Raw genomic sequence first — 18,034 nt, forward strand, 5'->3', positions numbered from 1 at the left:
CAACTCAAATACCCACTTTATTACAGTTTATTGTAACCTGCAATTTCACATTTTCAGCAGTTACATCAGTACAATACTCTCCCATCTCCTGCCTGGCCAGTGAGATGGTCTCACCAAGGCTGGGGTAAGTTGTGTGTGGGCCATGGAATTACACATCGCTCACTCGACCATTGTTGAATTATTTTTGTCCCTTATCCTGCTGTATAAATTAGCTGAGCAAATAAATAAAATAAATGAGCAAACAAATAAATAAATACATTGTGAGGGGCAATGGGGAGGTAGTGAACATAAACTCAAAGAGCAAGGTGGAATGGAGTAATTGACAATGAGCCTAACTGACAGACACAGGGTCAACCCAAAATTGGGCCCAAGCTCCAGTACTACTGGCAATGCAGGCTTGTCAAGAGAGAAATTGCACGGATGCTTGTCTTTCTGGTGGCTACAATAACCCATCAACAACTGTGGAAACTTTAACATCCCTCTCCCAGCTTCCATGGCTGCTTTTTAAAAATGTGCAAAAATGATTCTACTTTTCATCAACAACCCTTGAATAATAGTGCCATCCCTGCTCATGTTGGTCCGATTTCTGTCCAGGCAACTAGTGTAGGCAACAGGTTCTAATGACGTGGGACAACCACATTAATGAAAGGTCATTGTCCAGAACTTGTTTCTCCTTCCACAGATGTTGCCCAACTTAGTGACTGCATTCTCTGCAGAGCAGATGGGTGTAGCCCAGTGATTCATTGCTTTGAATGCACCCTGATGTAGAGTCTGCTCAGCCCATTGAAAGCACTCTCCATTTTGTTCCAGTTTTCTTGCCTTTTCCAATGCTTCCTTCACATTTATATCCAATTCTCTTTTAAAAATGTATTTAGTCTTCTTCGCCATTTGTTCAGGTTGCTTGTTCCCTCCTCCTCTTGGTTCTTTGGCTGAAGCGTATGGTGACGAACCATTCTGGCACAGCAGTGTCGTCCCACTGACCTTATCTAAACACCTCCACTAAATCTCCACCTCTTGATCCTGAAGAGTATTCCCAAATTCTCCAGTCTCTCTATCTAACTGGTGCTTATCCATGGTCCCATTCTGGAAAATCTCCTCTTCCAGCCCACATAATTATTGGAAAAATGGCCCAAAGACCACATACAGAAGAACATCCTTTTGTTTTTCATTCAAAGGTTTGATACACAGCTCTTTTGCCTGCCAGCCCAGTTATAGTAGGTCTATACATCTGTAACACTAATCAATGAAAACGCGTGTGAAGATTCTTGCAGAGCCCAGAGATATAGTCTCAGCAAACCTTGCAGATCTGGCACTGTTGCTCCATTGGGACTGCCCACCCCACACCACTGAGATGCGACAATGCTTGGAACATGCCCTCAAATGGTGCTCTGCCCTCACGTTCAAAGATGCATAAAACTAAGCTATCATCTGCACTAACAGAATGATGTCAAACATCCCCTTGGTTAGAGCATCGGGTCATACAGCATGGAAACAGGTCCTTTGGCCCAACATGCCCCATCTACACTAGTCCCACCTGCCTGCCTTTGGCATATATCCCTCCAGACCTAACCTATGCATGCACCTATCTAAATGCTTCTTACCACCTCCAGCAGGTCGTTCCAGGCATCCACCACTCTTTGTGTAAATAAATTTCCCCTCAGGTTCCTATTAAATATTTCCATCCTCACCTTAAACCCATGTCCTCTGGTACTCAATTCTTCTACTCTGGGCTAAAGTCTGCATGTTTACCCGATCTATTGCTCTCATGATTTTGTACTCCTCCAAGATCACCCCTCAACCTCCTGCACTCCAAGGTATAGTGTCCTAGTCTGCTTAACCACTCCCTATTGTCAGGCCCTCATGTCCTGGCAACATCCTCAAGGGATGTTATAGTGATTTGACAACATTGATCTACAATCATTAAAACAATTTGTGTCTTGTTTTTTTGGGGGTACTTGCCTTGCATAAACTGGTTGTGGCTTTTCCTCGATTATTACAACGCTGAATTGGCCATTTATCACTTTGGGATATTCTGTGCATGGTCAAACAGAAATACAAGCTCTTCCTGCATTGTGGTCAATTACTCAAGGGCAGGAGGTTGGCAGCAGGTAGAATGGAGGCATTCGTAAGAACGGAGCAATGGCTTTTTGAAGGCTCTAAGCAACTCTGAAATTTGGCTCTCTAAATAATTGGCCTATGGTCATGTGTTAGCTGATTTGCAAAATCTTTGCTTTAACATAGTTCCTGGTGCAGAGATTTGCATAGCCTGGGGAAAATGCAGGCATTACAAACCTTGCTACCAAAAATGAAATTCAGTGATGGGAACTGTAAACTCAGTTTATCCTTTGGTTATTTTTCACACTTCTTTACCTACGATCCCAGCAGTAGCTATGTGCGGCTTCAGTGGTTTCACTCTGGCTGCCCAATGTGCACATGGGAGGGACGGGATGGGACAGTGGAGAGCGAGGCCATGTATACTAGTTTGCAGAGTCCATTAGAGGTATTGCAATGAAGTGACAATGTTCAGATAAACTGTGCTGGTTTCCCCAAATATTTCAGATGAGGAGGTGGAGAGGGAATCTGAAAGCTGCAATCAAAATCATGCAGAGTGCATAAATAACAGTTTTTTTAATTTGCTCTATCGGGGGAGCTATCAGAACGAATGATTGACAAAATAATTAAAATTAACACAAGTAAACCCTTACTTATATAGCGAGTATTTTGGGCGTGGAATGCACTAACATAGGGAGACAGGCCCTTCTGTTGTGTTCAGAAGGGAGCTGGCATGAAATATAAAGTATTCACGGAGTTGTAGTGACAAACAATTGCTAGATTGCTCTTAGATAGAGTCCGCACAGATGTGATAGGTTGAATCGCCGCCTTCCTGTGATCTCCAGTTGAATGGTTATTGTTATGGGTTGAGAGCAGTGTGGAAGGGGCATGTTGTGGGTCGATGCATTGCAGTTACCAGCTCATCACCCTGCTGTCACTGGCTCTTGGCATATGCCGAGTATGGAGGGGGCTGCTCCTGTGTGAGAGGAAAGAGAAGGAAAGTGAGCATCATCACGACATAGGTAGAAGCAGCTCGAGAACAAGGGCTCGAGATGAATTGCAGCAGACACAAACAAATTTTTAACTCTGTCACTTCTCTCCACCCTACCTGGTGGAAATTGACCAGTGTTAAAGTACAGTTAACATGAGACCAATTACTTGCCCCACCAGGTCTGCACAAGGGAGTGCTCGTGAACCTTCAAAATCTTCACATAATGAAAGGCTGCTTCCTCTCAGGAATAAGGAGTAATTGTCAAGATAATGGGTTGAACACTCGGTCCAAGAACCTCCCCCCCTTCTTTTCCCCGCACACCCCAACCCGTGTTCATCCATCTCTCCCACCAACCCAGTCACCCTGCTCCTGTGATCACCCCCATACACTCCTCTCCACTAGTCCTATATTTCTTTCTATCCCATCTTTTTCTTGCCCTTTACCCTTCCACCATATTCCTCCTCCAAGGACTGTTTCTGGCTGCACAATAAACTTCAATAGTGATCCAAGCCCTTACTTTTGTTTGCACTGGTATTATGATTATTAATTTATTGATTTTTTTTCATTATTATATGTCATTGTGATTGATTTTGCATTTACAGGCCTGTTAAGCTACTGCAAGTCAGATTTTCATAGTTCCATTTTGACAATTAAACACACTTGACTCTTGACTTAACTTAAATTCATCCCACTGCTTCAAGACTGATTCACCTTCAAGTAATTATTTCCCATGCATTTTTTGCCAAACTATTTCCCAGTCTAATTAAATTAGCCTTATCCCACACCCCCTCCCTCACATTTAGAAAATTAACACCCAAAATTCTGGAGACTGAAGAAAAAAAAACACAATTACCAAACAAAACATTTGGCAGATCACTCCGGCATGTGCAGTTATACCGAGATTGTTAGTTCACCACAATTAACACGGAAATATATTAATCCAAATAGTTCTAGGAAACATGGATCTATGCAATTTCCTACATTTATATTTACAATTAACATTTGAGTAGATTTTGCTATTTGCCCATCTCCTCTATAAACTTTGAACACTATTATGACTGCGTCATAGATAATCTAAAACAGTGGCTCCCAAGTTGTGGTCTGCAGACCCCTGGTGGTGAGGGAAAATAATTATGAATAAAATAAATAGGAGGCTGTTTGGCCCATCAAGTCTATACTTGTTTGTTCCTAGAACAATGTCATAAATCTACATTCCTGCTCTGTAACATGTTCTCTCTCACCTCAATCAACTCCCCCTGATTCTCCTGTCACCCACCTGCACAAGGGGTAATTTACTATGGCCAGCTAACATACCGATTAACAAGGATCTGGGATCTGGGATGTGGGAGGAAACCGGAGGAACTGGAGAACGCACCAACTCTTACAGACAGCAGCAGTCAGATTGAACCTGCGTCAGAGCTACGAGGCAACAGCACTAACTGCTGTGTTAATGCCATCCGATTACTTCGGACTCATGGGGGTTCCATCAGGAAAACACAGCATGCTTCTGACTGGGACTCTGGTGGCTGCCGAGGAGATCTCTAGCAAATGTATTAAATGCAGCATGCAACAGAAGAAGTCACACAAAGGCTGCAAGAGGCAGATAGAGTGAGAGGCTGAGGGAGGGGTAGCCCAGGCTGGGGGTGAAGCATGAGGACCCCTTTTTGGACAAATCTAGGCAGGAGAATCCACCACCTAGGAATTACGAATTATGTCTGTATTGGGTCTACACCCAATGTTTAGGCCTCTGTTACCCAGGTAACAGCTGCCATCTTGACTAAACGTATAAGATTCTAAGGGGGATTTTGATAGGTTGGATACTGAGAGGATGTTTTCCCTAATAGCATCATTTCGAACCAAGGGGTGCATTGCTTGATGTTAAAACCGAGTGCCTGAAATGGGAAGTGTTGACATTCCAGCAAGGTTACTGGAAAGTGATAAGCCTTAAATTAAAAATGTTTGCCATCAGAAAGAGCCACATTGCCCACTTCCCTGTCCCTTCTTACCATGGGCACATGCGTAATGGGAGGGTTTGGCAGTCTCCTGTTTACACCTCCATCCCCTTCTGCAAAATTCACTGGTGCTAAAAAAACAAAACAAGGAGTTACGTACTGTTGAACAGAAATTTGCAGTAACAGCCAGTATTATTGCCTTCCTTCACAGTGGGGAACCTTGATTCCGCTGTGTGGGGATGTTCATGTTAAATTCTATCGTGTATTGTGTTCTTTTTATTCGTATGGTAACTCAAATCTCACTGCACCAATTGGTGCATGTGACAAAATGTAACTTGAACTTGACTTGAACTAATGGCTTCCTCACCCCCCATCCCAAAATTCTTCTATATAGAGTGGTGTTATTGCTAGCTCAGTACAGAATGAGAATCAATCTCATGGCATTGATGCAGGGCTCAAGTGAGGCAGGGCGGCACATGGCACAAAGGGCTAAGTGTTCGGCCGGTGACCGGAAGGTAGCCGGTTCGAATCCCGCTTGGAGTGCATACTGTCGTTGTGTCCTTGGGCAAGACACTTCACCCACCTTTGCCTGTGTGTGAATGTGTGTGAGCGATTGGTGGTGGTCGGAGGGGCCGTAGGCGCAGATTAGCAGCCACGCTTCCGTCAGTCTGCCCCAGGGCAGCTGTGGCTACAGAAGTAGCTCACCACCACCGAGTGTGACTGAGGAGTGAATGAATAATGCGATATAAAGCGCCTTGAGTATCTAGAAAGGCGCTATATAAATCCCATCCATTATTATTATTATTGTGGGTAGGTCTGTTCTCACTGACGAAAGATGAATACACGTGCAATAGAGCGAGCACAGCAAAGATTGAATCCTGGGAATGGGTTTGTCATCTGAAGAGAGGTTATGCAAACATGGAGAATAGGGTGTCATCTTATTGAAATATGCAGTATATTGTTTTACAAAGCATTATAGAGTTCATGCAGGAATGATGTTTCCCCTGCTTTGAAATTCAAGAACCAGAGGTCACAATCTCAAAATATGCAATTGGCTACTCAGTACTGAGAGATGAAGGGGGCTCATCAGCAGAGTAGGCATGAAAATGGGATATTCTTGCTTGTGTTCCTTCTGCAAGAGTAGTCTGTAGATGATGCACACTGCATCTGTCTTGCACTTCCAGTGGAGGGAATGGATGTTTAGGGTGATGAGAGGGGCAATGCCAGTCAGGGATTTGCTTTGTTCTGAATGGTGTTGGTTGTCTTGAGTTGCTGGCACTGTACTCATCCAGGCCAATGGAGGATATTTCATCATGCTTCTGGTAAAACCACTTTGTTGTTTCTTGACATCACAAAGGGCATATCGATTTGTCTGATGACTCATTGCCTTCTGTGGCGGTGGGGATCTCGGGATTTTGGGAGGAACTGACGGGGAAAACCACTCAGCACTTGTGGCTGCGCACGTTTGCCAATGCTTCAGCACACCTTTAGCACTCTGCCACCGTTGAAGCAATCATTGCCAATTCCTCCCATCCGTCTACTTAATTGTCTACCACCATTCATGACTGTACATAGCAGAACTATAGATGTTTGACCTGATCCATTGGTGTAGGATTGCTTAGCCCTGTTAACTAGATGGCGTGTTTGCTGTTTTGCACACGTCCTTTGCTACGTCTTCACCAGGTTGACTTATTATTACTAGGTACACCTGATGCCATGCCCTCAGCACCCCTCACTGAACTAGGATTAGTGCCCTGGTTTGATCTTTTATCTGTAACTTCATGGACCTACTCCACTATATTATATTACCGCACTATATTAAATTGCGATGTTTAAATGTGATATTCATCTTCTCTGGGGAAAGAGAGAGAATAAGTTTAACAACAATAGCAAGCATAGATACGCTATCTAGCTATAGACCTCAATCACATTCCCTAGGTGCACTGGGGCACTGATATGCCTATCACTGGCGTGCATTCGCCCGTTTTGCTGTCACATCCTAAAGTCAAAACAGCACAGAAAAGTGTAAAAGATTTCAAAAGCACCAATTTACCTGTAGGCATCTGTTGCCCTCCATCTCCCGCAGGAAGGGTCATTGGTCCAGGATAAGGGGGCGGTGGCATATAGTTCATTGTACGCTCTGTGGGAGGTGGTCCTGGGTAAAATCCCACTGCAGCAATGAAGGAGGTGGGTAAGTAACATATAAACAAGTACAACAGACTCACAGATCCCAGTTCTCCACGTCCCAAAATAAGGAAACCTCCGCTTCACCGTCATCCACAATCCCAACCCTTCTTAGTCCTGAAATGGAGTTTATGGATTAGGATTGATTCTTGTTCTAAACTGCAGTGATCATTTTAAAAAGTTGCCTCGGATTTCTTTGCATGAAGAGTTATTGTAAATAGCTGACTAATAGCCCCAGCTTCTGTTAGGTTTACTGTATTTACTAAATTAGGACCAGTTCAAACTTGGCCAGGATTCAACCCCCTGCTTTTTGGCAATTAAGAAGAATAAGAAGCTGCACTCAAGAAAACTGGTCCAAGAAATAAGAGATTAAGAGGGAGAAAAACACAGTGGAACCTGTGAACTTTCATTGCCACTGATACTTTGCTCAACAGCCATCCTCTGGGTGGGTTTTGGAAGGGTAGGAGCTAACACCTCGTCACAGCCAGGTACAATTTTGTCCTGACTCAGTGCAGAACAAGTTATCTAATAAACACCAGCAAGAATTTGAGCTGAATTCCACTCTCAGGAGGCACATGTTAAATCTATCAGGAGTGAGAAAATGGGACTGAACAGAAGCAGAGAAACTGTCTTCCACAACAGTAATTATCAAAGAAAAAGTTGTCCCCATAAACACCAGTTCTGGGATTGCAATGGTGGGGTGCTCCTTTTCTCGTGTTCATTTGCTGCTGGATATTTTGGAGAGATGTGGATAAATAATCAAACTACCTTACATCCTAGAGCAACATGTTCCACAGTAGAGCAAATCAAGAGAACTTCCGCTCCAAATGTCTAAGCGTTGAACACAGGAAATGCTTATGCAAAAATAGGTGACTGTACAAAATCAAGAATATAATTAAATTGTTTTTAGCTCTTAGTTTAAACATTAAGGAATTTGCCCATTATAGTCCAGACAGATGTTGAGCAGTTAATAGCATTGCAACATCTATTAAAAAAATTATGAGAATTAATGGGCACCAAAGAGAGAACTGGTTACAGGAAAATGGGTGATTCGTGGCATTGCTCTCATAGTTGGCATATTCTGTGAGCTGAATGCTCCCTTTCTCTGTAAAATGCACGAAATAATACAATTATCCCTCAAAGGATTCTGGATGTCTTAGTTGAGCAAGGTATCTCTGAAATAATGATTTGTTCCTTAAACAGATAATATTTAACAGATCAGAAGATGGACACATAGTTAGGACTGATCTGTGACCATTATTTTCAATGCAGACAAATGATAGTGTACGAGAGCACAGTTGGAGAACTGAAGAAACAATAATCCTAAAAGTCACTCTGTTTATATTTTGATTCTCCACAGTTCAGTTAGTTCCATTTAGTTTATTGTCACGGGTATCGAGGTACAGTGAAAAGCTTTTGTTGCGTGCTAACCAGCCACTGCCATATCTATTTGGTCTGTGAATAATCTGATCCATATATTCCCCATCAAGTATCTTGTGTTTACTCAAAGCATATGGTTGATTCATCAAGGCAGTAGGGGGACTGACACAGACCAAATTGTAGCGCTAAAGAACAGTTTACCTTTGGAAATATATCAACTCACCTGGAGGTGGGGGTGGGTAAACAAACATGGCAGATGGTGCTGGAGGGTACATTGGCACCTCCATGGGTGGTGCCATTACACCTACACTGTTTGGCATGAAGTTGTAGCAGCATACATCTGATTGGACTGTGCCCCTGGAAGCTGTAAGATAATATTGATTCAGGGTTTAATAAACAACTGCATGTTTCATAATTGGATTGAAGAATTCTGGATAGAATGCAGTAAGAGATGAGCAAATTGTATTCTCCAGGAAATCTTCTCAAGGAAATATCCAGTCTATTCTAGTCCCATGTAGCATTTTTAATTTAATAACAAGACAGTGCACTTTTCTTCAGGCAACACTTTGAAAGTCTCCACAAATTCCACAGGAATTCTGCTTGTACAATTTAATGAAGAAACCCCAAAGTTGCTTCTCCTATAGAAGGCTGCAAACTGATTTGAAAAACAAGGCGTCCAGGCACTAGTCACACTACAAATCTCCATGGGCACAAGGTCTACGTGAGCTTTCAAAACACTAAGGCTATTTGCACAGAGGTACTTCAGAATAGCATGGATTGGTAGTGAATCGGTGGAATTCGTTGCCACAGAAGGGTGTGGAGGCCAAGCCAATGGATATTTTTAAAGCAGGAGATTGATAGGTTCTTGATTAGTATGAGTGTCAGGGGTTATGGAGAGAAGGCAGGAAAATGGGGTGGATAGGGAAAGATAGATCAGCGACAATTGAATGACAGAGTATCCTTGATTGGCCGAATGGTCTAATTCTGCTCCAATAATTTATGAACATGAATTTCAACTTATTTTTTTATAATATTTCAGGAACTATTATAATCATTCACATCTGCTTCTTTTTTTTAGTGCTCTGTTAAGTTTTGAAATCAAAGTTGTTCTTTTCCTTCCTAGTTTGCTGTATGTGAGTGATTCGACCATCTGCATAGCCAGCCTGTTGACCACACAGTTGCAGGAATGGATGCCTTGGAGCAGAGGTTAGTGACAAGCTGCAGCCTCACCAATGACCATACTATCTGGCCCACTGTCTGCTGAAACCCATTGACTCATGATCTTCTGATTCAGGGGTGTAAGCCACAGCTGACAGGCAAATTACAAGGAGTGGATCCTCCAGATTGTTGCCCTGCTGGTGGAAACATAGCATAGCAAGGGGCAACAGTTTTGAAGCATACCAAGAGACAAGACATAGAGAAGGAAAGCACAAACCACCAAGTGGGAGAAGGGCTTAAAGACAATGAGTGAGGAGGCTCAAATCTGCAAAATGAGAAGAGAAGCGGTACCCTGTTGAGCTGTCCGTAACATCAGCTGGCCAAATTCAATGGCTCCTCCGTTGATGAAGGTAAGTTTAAAGGTTGCACAACCTTGCCATCCTCCTGTGGAGTGAAAAGGGGTTAGAATTCAATGGAAAGAGAAAAATAGGATTTCACCAAAGCCAGAACCTCAGATTACTAACCACTCTGGTCACAGAGAGTCAGTTAGACAGCACAGAAACAAGTCCTTCAACCCATTGAATTTTCAGCCAAAATCAAGCATCATCCCATTTTATTCTTAAAAAGGCACCAAGAGCTGGAGTAACTCAGCAGGTCAAGAAGCATCTCTGGAGAGCATAGATAGGCAAGTCCAATCTGAAATATCACCTATCCATGTTATCCAGAGATGCTGCCTGATCCACTGAGTTACTCCAGCACTCTATGTCTTTGTTTGTAAATGAACAGCTGCAGTTCCATGTTTCTCCATTTTATTCTTCACATATCTCTATCAACTCCCAACAGATTCCACAACCACATATGCATTTAACTTACTACCAATTAACTTACTAACCCGCACTTCTTTAGGAAATGGGAAGAAAACCCCATTAGCCGCTTGACATTTGCACGCTGCCGCATTATAACATTACTCAAAGACACTGGCCAGGTGCAATCTGTACATTACTAACACAGAACTGTATTGCTCCTCCACTGCTTCCATGTTATCAGCCTGCTGATCCATATTCTTCCCAATAAACACTGATATCTGTTGTTTGTCCCTCACTTGCTTCTATTAGTTGTAAATAAACAAGGTAAATGACAATAAGCAAGGTTTCTCCCCAAATGCATGCACGACTGATTCTTGTTACCCTTGCTCACCATTTGGCTCGGCATTGATGGTGCCTTTGATGTAGTTTGCCCCAAGGACTGGTTGTTTAATCTCGCATCCATTCATCAAGTAAAACGGCATTGTGAATGATTTCAGTGCTTCTCTGCTATCTTTTGCCACAAAGATTAGCTGCCAAAAAACAGACACAAGATGCCTTGGCTTAGGATACGAGGAGCATGACAATAAATGCAGGAAATGAGAGTCCTAGCCTGTCACAGCTTGGTGGATCACCTTACAAATAGAACTGAGCTTCCTGCAGACATACACATGGGTCTCTAGCCAGGGGTCAGAGTTACACAGTACGGTATCAGCACAGAGCAGTCTGTGCTGGGGTCCCGGTATCAGCACACACTCTGTTGGTGGGGTTACAGTGTCAGCAGACCCGGTCTTTGCCTGGAGCTAGGGTTCTGGTATCAGCACCTGCCACTGAGCTTTGGGCCTCTGCTTGGGGGAGGGGGTTGCCAGTGTGAGTACAGACCCAGTCTCTGCTGGGAGCTGGGGTCCTGGTGACAGCACAAACCATTCTGCTCAGTGGGGGGGTCCTAGTATCAGCACAGACCCAGTCTCTGCTGGGCGCTGGGTCTCTGATGGAGTTGGGCATTAGTACAGGTCAGTTGCTGTCAGGGATGAGGTTCTAGTAAAGGCAGACCCGTGTCTGCTGGGGTGTGCGTCCGGGTATCAGCAGTCACTACTGATGGGGTCCTGATAACAGCAGCAACCTAGTCTCTGCCAGGAGATGGATTGCATGTGTCAGCACAAACTAGTTATTGTTCAAAGTGGTGTCCTGATATCAGAACAGACCCGTCTTTTTTGGCCTCCCGTGGGTCCCTGATGGAGGTGTGGTCCCAGTGTTAAGGCTAGTCTCTGACAGGGGTTGGAGTGCAAGCATAGACCAGTTATTGTTCAGTTGGGGTTCTGGCATCAGCACAGACCTACCTCTGCAGGGCGCTGGGGTGGTGTCCCAGCATTATTGATAGTCTGACAGGGATGGGGTTCCTGAATCAGCTAATCAATGACAGTTCTAATAACCTGCAGACTTTTTCATGACTTCACAAACTGGAATCATTAACTTTGTTTCTCTGCCGATGCTGCCTAACCAAATGAGTATTTCCTGTTGAATTTCATCTTTCCACCGTTTAGCTTTGCCACATCACGTACTTGGTAGGACATCAGGTAAATAGTTCCCTTCCTTGAGCCTCTGAAAGCTTCCACATTGTTGCCGACGTCACTGAACGACAGCTCCACATGATCCTGTGACATCAACACACTGCAGGCACAGGAAACAGGCAACATCAGACTCGGACAGGGACACCAGCTTCTTCAAATGCCTGCCACCACTTCTTTTTCCTGCCACAAGCTCGTTGCTTTTAGAAGACAACATAAGAAATACTCTTTACATGTGTAAAATTGGCATAGATAATGCCCACTGGTCCAAAGAATATAATTTTACATGTGTGAATTGTTATCCCTCACATAAATACTTCAAAACATAATAGATATTATACTCAAGAAATAGATTAATGTGTATTTAAAAAATCTACCTAAATTAGATAAATATTTTGTACTGAATGCACGCTTTTCCTTCCTTTTTGGTCTCCTAATGTACAGTTTTGGTCTCCTAATCTGAGGAAAGACATTCTTGCCATAGAGGGAGTACAGAGAAGGTTCACCAGACTGATTCCTGGGATGTCAGGACTTTCATATGAAGAAAGACTGGATAGACTCGGCTTGTACTCGTTAGAATTTAGAAGATTGAGGGGGGATCTTATAGAAACGTACAAAATTCTTAAGGGGTTGGACAGGCTAGATGCAGGAAGATTGTTCCCGATGTTGGGGAAGTCCAGAACAGGGGGCCACAGTTTAAGGATAAGGGAGAAATCTTTTAGGACCGAGATGAGAAAAACATTTTTCACACAGTGAGTGGTGAATCTCTGGAATTCTCTGCCACAGAAGGTAGTTGAGGCCAGTTCATTAGCTATATTTAAGAGGGAGTTAGATGTGGCCCTTGTGGCTAAAGGGATCAGGGGGTATGGAGAGAAGGCAGGTACGGGATACTGAGTTGGATGATCAGCCATGATCATATTGAATGGCGGTGCAGGCTCGAAGGGCTGAATGGCCTACTCCTGCACCTAATTTCTATGTTTATCACAACAGGCCCTTCAGCCTTCCTGGTGACATGATTGTTGTTGGACATGGTGACTTCACACCCCTACCCTTGGGCTGCTGCCTGACAATAATTGACACTGGGAAATGGGAAAAGATCCTCGAGAGCTAACAAGGGTAGCAACAGATCATTGCTGCCTGCAAGTTCCAGGCTGTTTGCTGAGAGTGTGGGGCAGCAGCAGCAGCACAGTTAGAAGACCCACAATCTTACAAGACCCAGGTTCAACTTCGATCTTTGGTGCTGTCTGCATGTTCTCCCTGCGATTGTTTGAGTTTCCTTTTGGTGCTCCAGTCTCCTCACACATCCTGAAGACATGTGGGTCGGTGGATTGATTGGCCACTATGTACAGTTGAATGGTAGAATCTGTAGGAGTTGATGAGAATGTGTAGGGAAATGGAAACAAAATGCTGGAGTAATTCAGTGGGTCCGGTAGCATCTCTGAAGAACGTGGATGGTGAAATTTCAGATCGGGCCCCTTCTTTAGTCCCTATCCAAAACGTCACGTATCCATGTTCTCCAGAGATGCTGCCTGACCTGCTGACTATCTACAAAGTATGTCTATCTTTGATATAAACCAGCATCAGCAGTTCCTTTTTATTATTAAAAAATGGCATTGGTGTAGAATGGGTTGTTACTGGTGAGCATGGATTCAGTTTTTTGACTGGCCTGTTTCCATGTCGTGTGACTTCTTGCTTACTGTTACCATCATTGGTGACAGCTGGGTGTAAAGTTAGTACTAGGAATTACATAAACAGTTATTACTGGAATTCCTCACAGCAGATTGTTGCTACACACCATATATAAGGTCTATATGAACTTATAGACCATATAATTCTATACGTATAGCAGACATATGGTCACCCTGCTATTAGATCAGTAAACTGGAATGGGTGCAAAAAAGATTTACAAATAGGTTACTGGGTCTGGAGGGTTTCATTTCTGGAGAGGCTGGTTCTTTTTTTCCCTTGAGGCTAGGATGCTGAGTTAGCAACCCAATAGAGGTATATAAAACCATAAAGGGCATTCTCAAGGTGAATAGCCACAGTCTTTTTCCCTGGGTAGAGGAGTCTAAAGTAGAGGGCACAGGTTTAAGGAAAGAGGAGAAAGGTTTAAAAGGGACCTGAAGGCAATCTTTTCACACAGCAGGGAGTGCAGACGTGGAACGAGTTCCCAAAGTGGTAAAGGCAGGTACGTTTAAAAGACACTCAGACAAGTATCTGGATAGGAAAGATTTGGAAGGATATGGACCAGGAGGTGACAAGTGTAACCAGCTGGACTATGCGACTTGGTGGGCAAAGGTCAAAGAGTTAAGCTGAAGGGTCTGATTCTGTGCTATATAGATATGACTCTACATGGGAAGAGATTGGTTTCTCTTAGCATAAAGAATAAAAACAGGGATTTAAAACATGGGATAAAAGGATTCGAGGAGTGATGAGTGAACATTTTTCACCCAAAGGGTGGTAGAGGTCTGGACTTTGCTGCCTCTGCGGCTAGGAGAGGTAGAGACCCCACCCCATCACATTTAGACAGCACCTGCACATGTCCTTGAATTGTGTGCGGCAGGGCCGAAAAATCGGGCAAGGTGGACAGCATGAGCACGATGGGCAGAACTGCCTCCTCCCGTGCGGGGGTTGTCCATACTGCCGAGGGAGGGTGGAGTGGGGCGGGGGAGGAGGCGGTCGAGGTAGGGCTCGGGGAGGTGGGTGCAGCGGAGGACCTGGTGTCAGGTAAAGATACTAGAGCACAGATACTCCGCTCTATGATCATTGGTGTCAGGGGCCTGGAGGAGGGATGGGCAGGGGGGAGGGGGGAGGGGAGCCGGTGGATGGATGGTCGGGGGAGGGCCCAGGAGGGGACGAAGCGGAGCTGTCGGCCTCACCCATCACCGTTATCCATTATCATTGACCTCAGCATCACTAAAATGAAGAACCTAAGCACAGAATCAGTTACAAGCGCGGCCCGGCCGACGCTCCCCGGCTCCACTACTGAGGTACGTACCTACCGCGGCCTACATCGGCCGCTCCGTTCAGCGCCATCGCTCGCTCGCTCGTTCCCGCCCGCCGTCGGAGCACCGCTGGGAACGCGGCGTCACCCTCTTAAAGGGGCAGCTCCGCTCCGCCGCTCCTCCGACTGCAACCCCGCCTCTTAAAGGAACGCCACTCTACTTTCCATCTCCATCCACACTTAGTCTTCCCATGATTGCCCGTGTGACAGATTGCGAAAGGGCAAGAGAAAATGTGGATTTAATTTGTTTATTATATGTTATCGGTGTGCATTGTGTTTACAGGCCTAGTAATGCTGCATGTAAGAATGGGTTCCATGGGTTCCTGTAAGAATTGCATTGTTCCGTTGTCGATTAAATACTTTTACTCTTCAAATTCTTCAACTCTTCAAATATGTCAATTAAATACTTTTAACTCTTCAAATTCTTACTTGCAGCAGCATAACAGCCCGTAAACACAAACACATAAATAAAACACAGTAAACAAAAAAGCAATAACCCTAATACAGTTTTTAAAAAAACGAAGTGCATGGTGCATACAAAGACAGTCCACAGTTCATAGTTAAGGTTAGTGTTGTGCAGTGTTCAAGAACCTGATGGGTGTTGGGAAGAAGCCATTCTTGTACCTTGTGGTCACTTTTTGCAGACCTACACCTTCTTCGCAATTGTAGGAATGAAATAAGAGCATAGCTGGGGCGGTGTGGGTCTTTGATGACACTGGATGCCTTTTTTGTGGCAGGGACAACATTTCAAGTTGAGGCCCTTCTTGGGGTGGGGGGGGGGGGGGGGAGGCATAAAAACATAAAAAATAAACTAAATGCCCCTTTAGACCTGCTGTTATTAATCAAGGTCATGATATTCCACCTCAATGCCAGTTTTCTCCACTTTCCCCAAATCTACTATTCTTGGCTTTGAATAACTCCAAATGACTGAATCTCCAAAACCCTAAAATATTCCAAAGATTGACAATCCTCAGCATGAGGAAGTCTCTCCTCCTCTGTTTTGAACAGACTACCTTTGATTCTGAGACCCTGAGCCTAGTTCTCAACACAATATACTGTAATAACTCAGTGGAATATACACAAAAAGCTGGAGTAACACAGCGGGACAGGCAGCATCTCTGGAGAGAAGGAATGGGTGATGTTTCGGGTCGAGACCCTTCACCCATTCCTTCTCTCCAGAGATGCTGCCTGTCCTGCTGAGTTACTCCAGCTTTTTGTGTCTATCTTCGGTTTAAACCAGCATCTGCAGTTCTTTCCTATACATAATAACTTAGTGGGTCAGGCAGCATCTGTGGAGTGAATGGATATGCAATGTTTCAGGTTGGAACCCTTATCAGACTGGAGGAGAATTTCTTCAAAGTAGTCAGATATCAAGATTTTGAAGTGGAACATTAAAATGGGGACGCAATGAAATGCTGGTACTGCAGTCAGCATGGATTTACGAAGGGGAAATCATGCTCGACTAATCTTCTGGAATTTTTTGAAGATGTAACTAGGAAAATGGTTGGCAGACAGGAAACAAAGAGTCGGGATTAACGGGTCCCTTTCCGAATAGCAGGCAGTGACTAGTGAGGTACCGCAAGGCTCGGTGCTGGGACCGCAGCTATTTGCAATATACATCAATGATTTAGATGAAGGGATTCAAAGTAACATTAGCAAATTTGGAGATAACACAAAGCTGGGTGGCAGTGTGAACTGTGAGAAGGATGCTATGAGAATGCAGGGTGACTTGGACAGGTTGGGTGAGTGGGCAGATGCATGGCAGATGCAGTTTAATGTGGATAAATGTGAGGTTATCCACTTTGGTAGCAAAAACAGAAAGGCAGATTATTACCTAAATGGTGTCAAGTTGGGAAAAGGGGAAATACAACGGGATCTGGGGGTCCTTGTTCACCAGTCAATGAAAGTAAGCATGCAGGCACAGCAGGCAGTGAAGAAAGCGAATGGCATGTTGGCCTTCATAACAAGAGGAGTTGAGTATAGGAGCAAAGAGGTCCTTCTGCAGTTGTATAGGGCCCTAATGAGACCACACCTGGAGTAGCGTGTGCAGTTTTGGTCACCTAATTTGAGGAAGGACATTATTGCTATTGAGGGAGTGCAGCTTAGGTTTACAAGGTTAATTCCCAGGATGGCGGGCCTGTCATATGCTGAGAGAATGGAGCTGCTGGGCTTGTATACTCTGGAGTTTAGAAGGATGAGGAGGGATCTTATTGAAACATATAAGATTATTAAGGGTTTGGACACGCTAGAGGCAGGAAACATGTTCCCGATGTTGGGGGAGCCCAGAACCAGGGGCCTAAGAATAAGGGGCAAGCCATTTAGAACAGAGACGAGAAAACACTTTTTCACACAGAGAGTTGTGAGTCTGTGGAATTCTCTGCCTCAGAGGGCGGTTCTCTGGATACTTTCAAGAGAGAGCTAGATAGGGCTCTTAAAGATAGTGGAGTCAGGGGATATGGGGAGAAGGCAGGAACGGGCTACTGATTGGGGATGATCAGCCATGATCACATTGAATGGCGGTGTTGGCTCGAAGGGCCGAATGGCGTACTCCTGCACCTATTGTCTATTGAATCTTGAACAAAACACAAAGTTCTAGAGTAACTCAGTTGGTCAGGCAGTATCTGTGGAGGGAATGGATAGGCAACGTTTCTGATCAGAACCTGAAGGGTCCCTGCCCGAAACATTGCCAATCCATTCCCGCCACAGATACTACCTGACCCGCTGATTTGCTCCAGCAGTTTTGCTCAAGATTCTAGCATCTGTAGTTGCTTTTATCTTCAATCTAAATTCGTCAGCCTGGAGAAACAGCCTTCCTGCAAGAAGGTTGCTAGTTTCAATAAGATCACCTTTCATTCTTCTAAGCTTCAGAAAACATAGATCTAGCCTCTTGTTATATAACAAACCATCCAGTCCTAGCATCAACGCCATGAATCTTCAAAGCA

At 44.3% G+C, this 18,034-nt stretch overlaps 1 protein-coding gene across 2 annotated transcripts; it reads right to left on the bottom strand.

The window, feature by feature from the left end:
* On the bottom strand, positions 1 to 15,211 carry wbp2 (WW domain binding protein 2). Of its 2 annotated transcripts, none has more exons than XM_033044416.1 (8): positions 15,087 to 15,211; positions 12,083 to 12,191; positions 10,915 to 11,053; positions 10,069 to 10,161; positions 8,783 to 8,923; positions 7,049 to 7,168; positions 5,050 to 5,126; positions 1 to 3,028 (listed from the first exon to the last, which is right to left on the bottom strand). In XM_033044416.1, the coding sequence occupies exons 1-8, from the start codon at positions 15,122 to 15,124 to the stop codon at positions 2,987 to 2,989; spliced, it is 759 nt and encodes a 252-aa protein (XP_032900307.1). In that variant the 5' UTR covers positions 15,125 to 15,211; the 3' UTR covers positions 1 to 2,986. The 2 variants fall into 2 exon arrangements, with proteins under 2 accessions (XP_032900307.1, XP_032900308.1); XM_033044417.1 differs by having other exon boundaries at positions 7,049 to 7,165; positions 15,087 to 15,204.
* Between the last annotated feature and the right edge of the window lie 2,823 nt (positions 15,212 to 18,034).

The sequence above is a fragment of the Amblyraja radiata genome, chromosome 26, assembly GCF_010909765.2.
Source record: "Amblyraja radiata isolate CabotCenter1 chromosome 26, sAmbRad1.1.pri, whole genome shotgun sequence".
Taxonomy (NCBI): Eukaryota; Metazoa; Chordata; class Chondrichthyes; order Rajiformes; family Rajidae; genus Amblyraja; species Amblyraja radiata.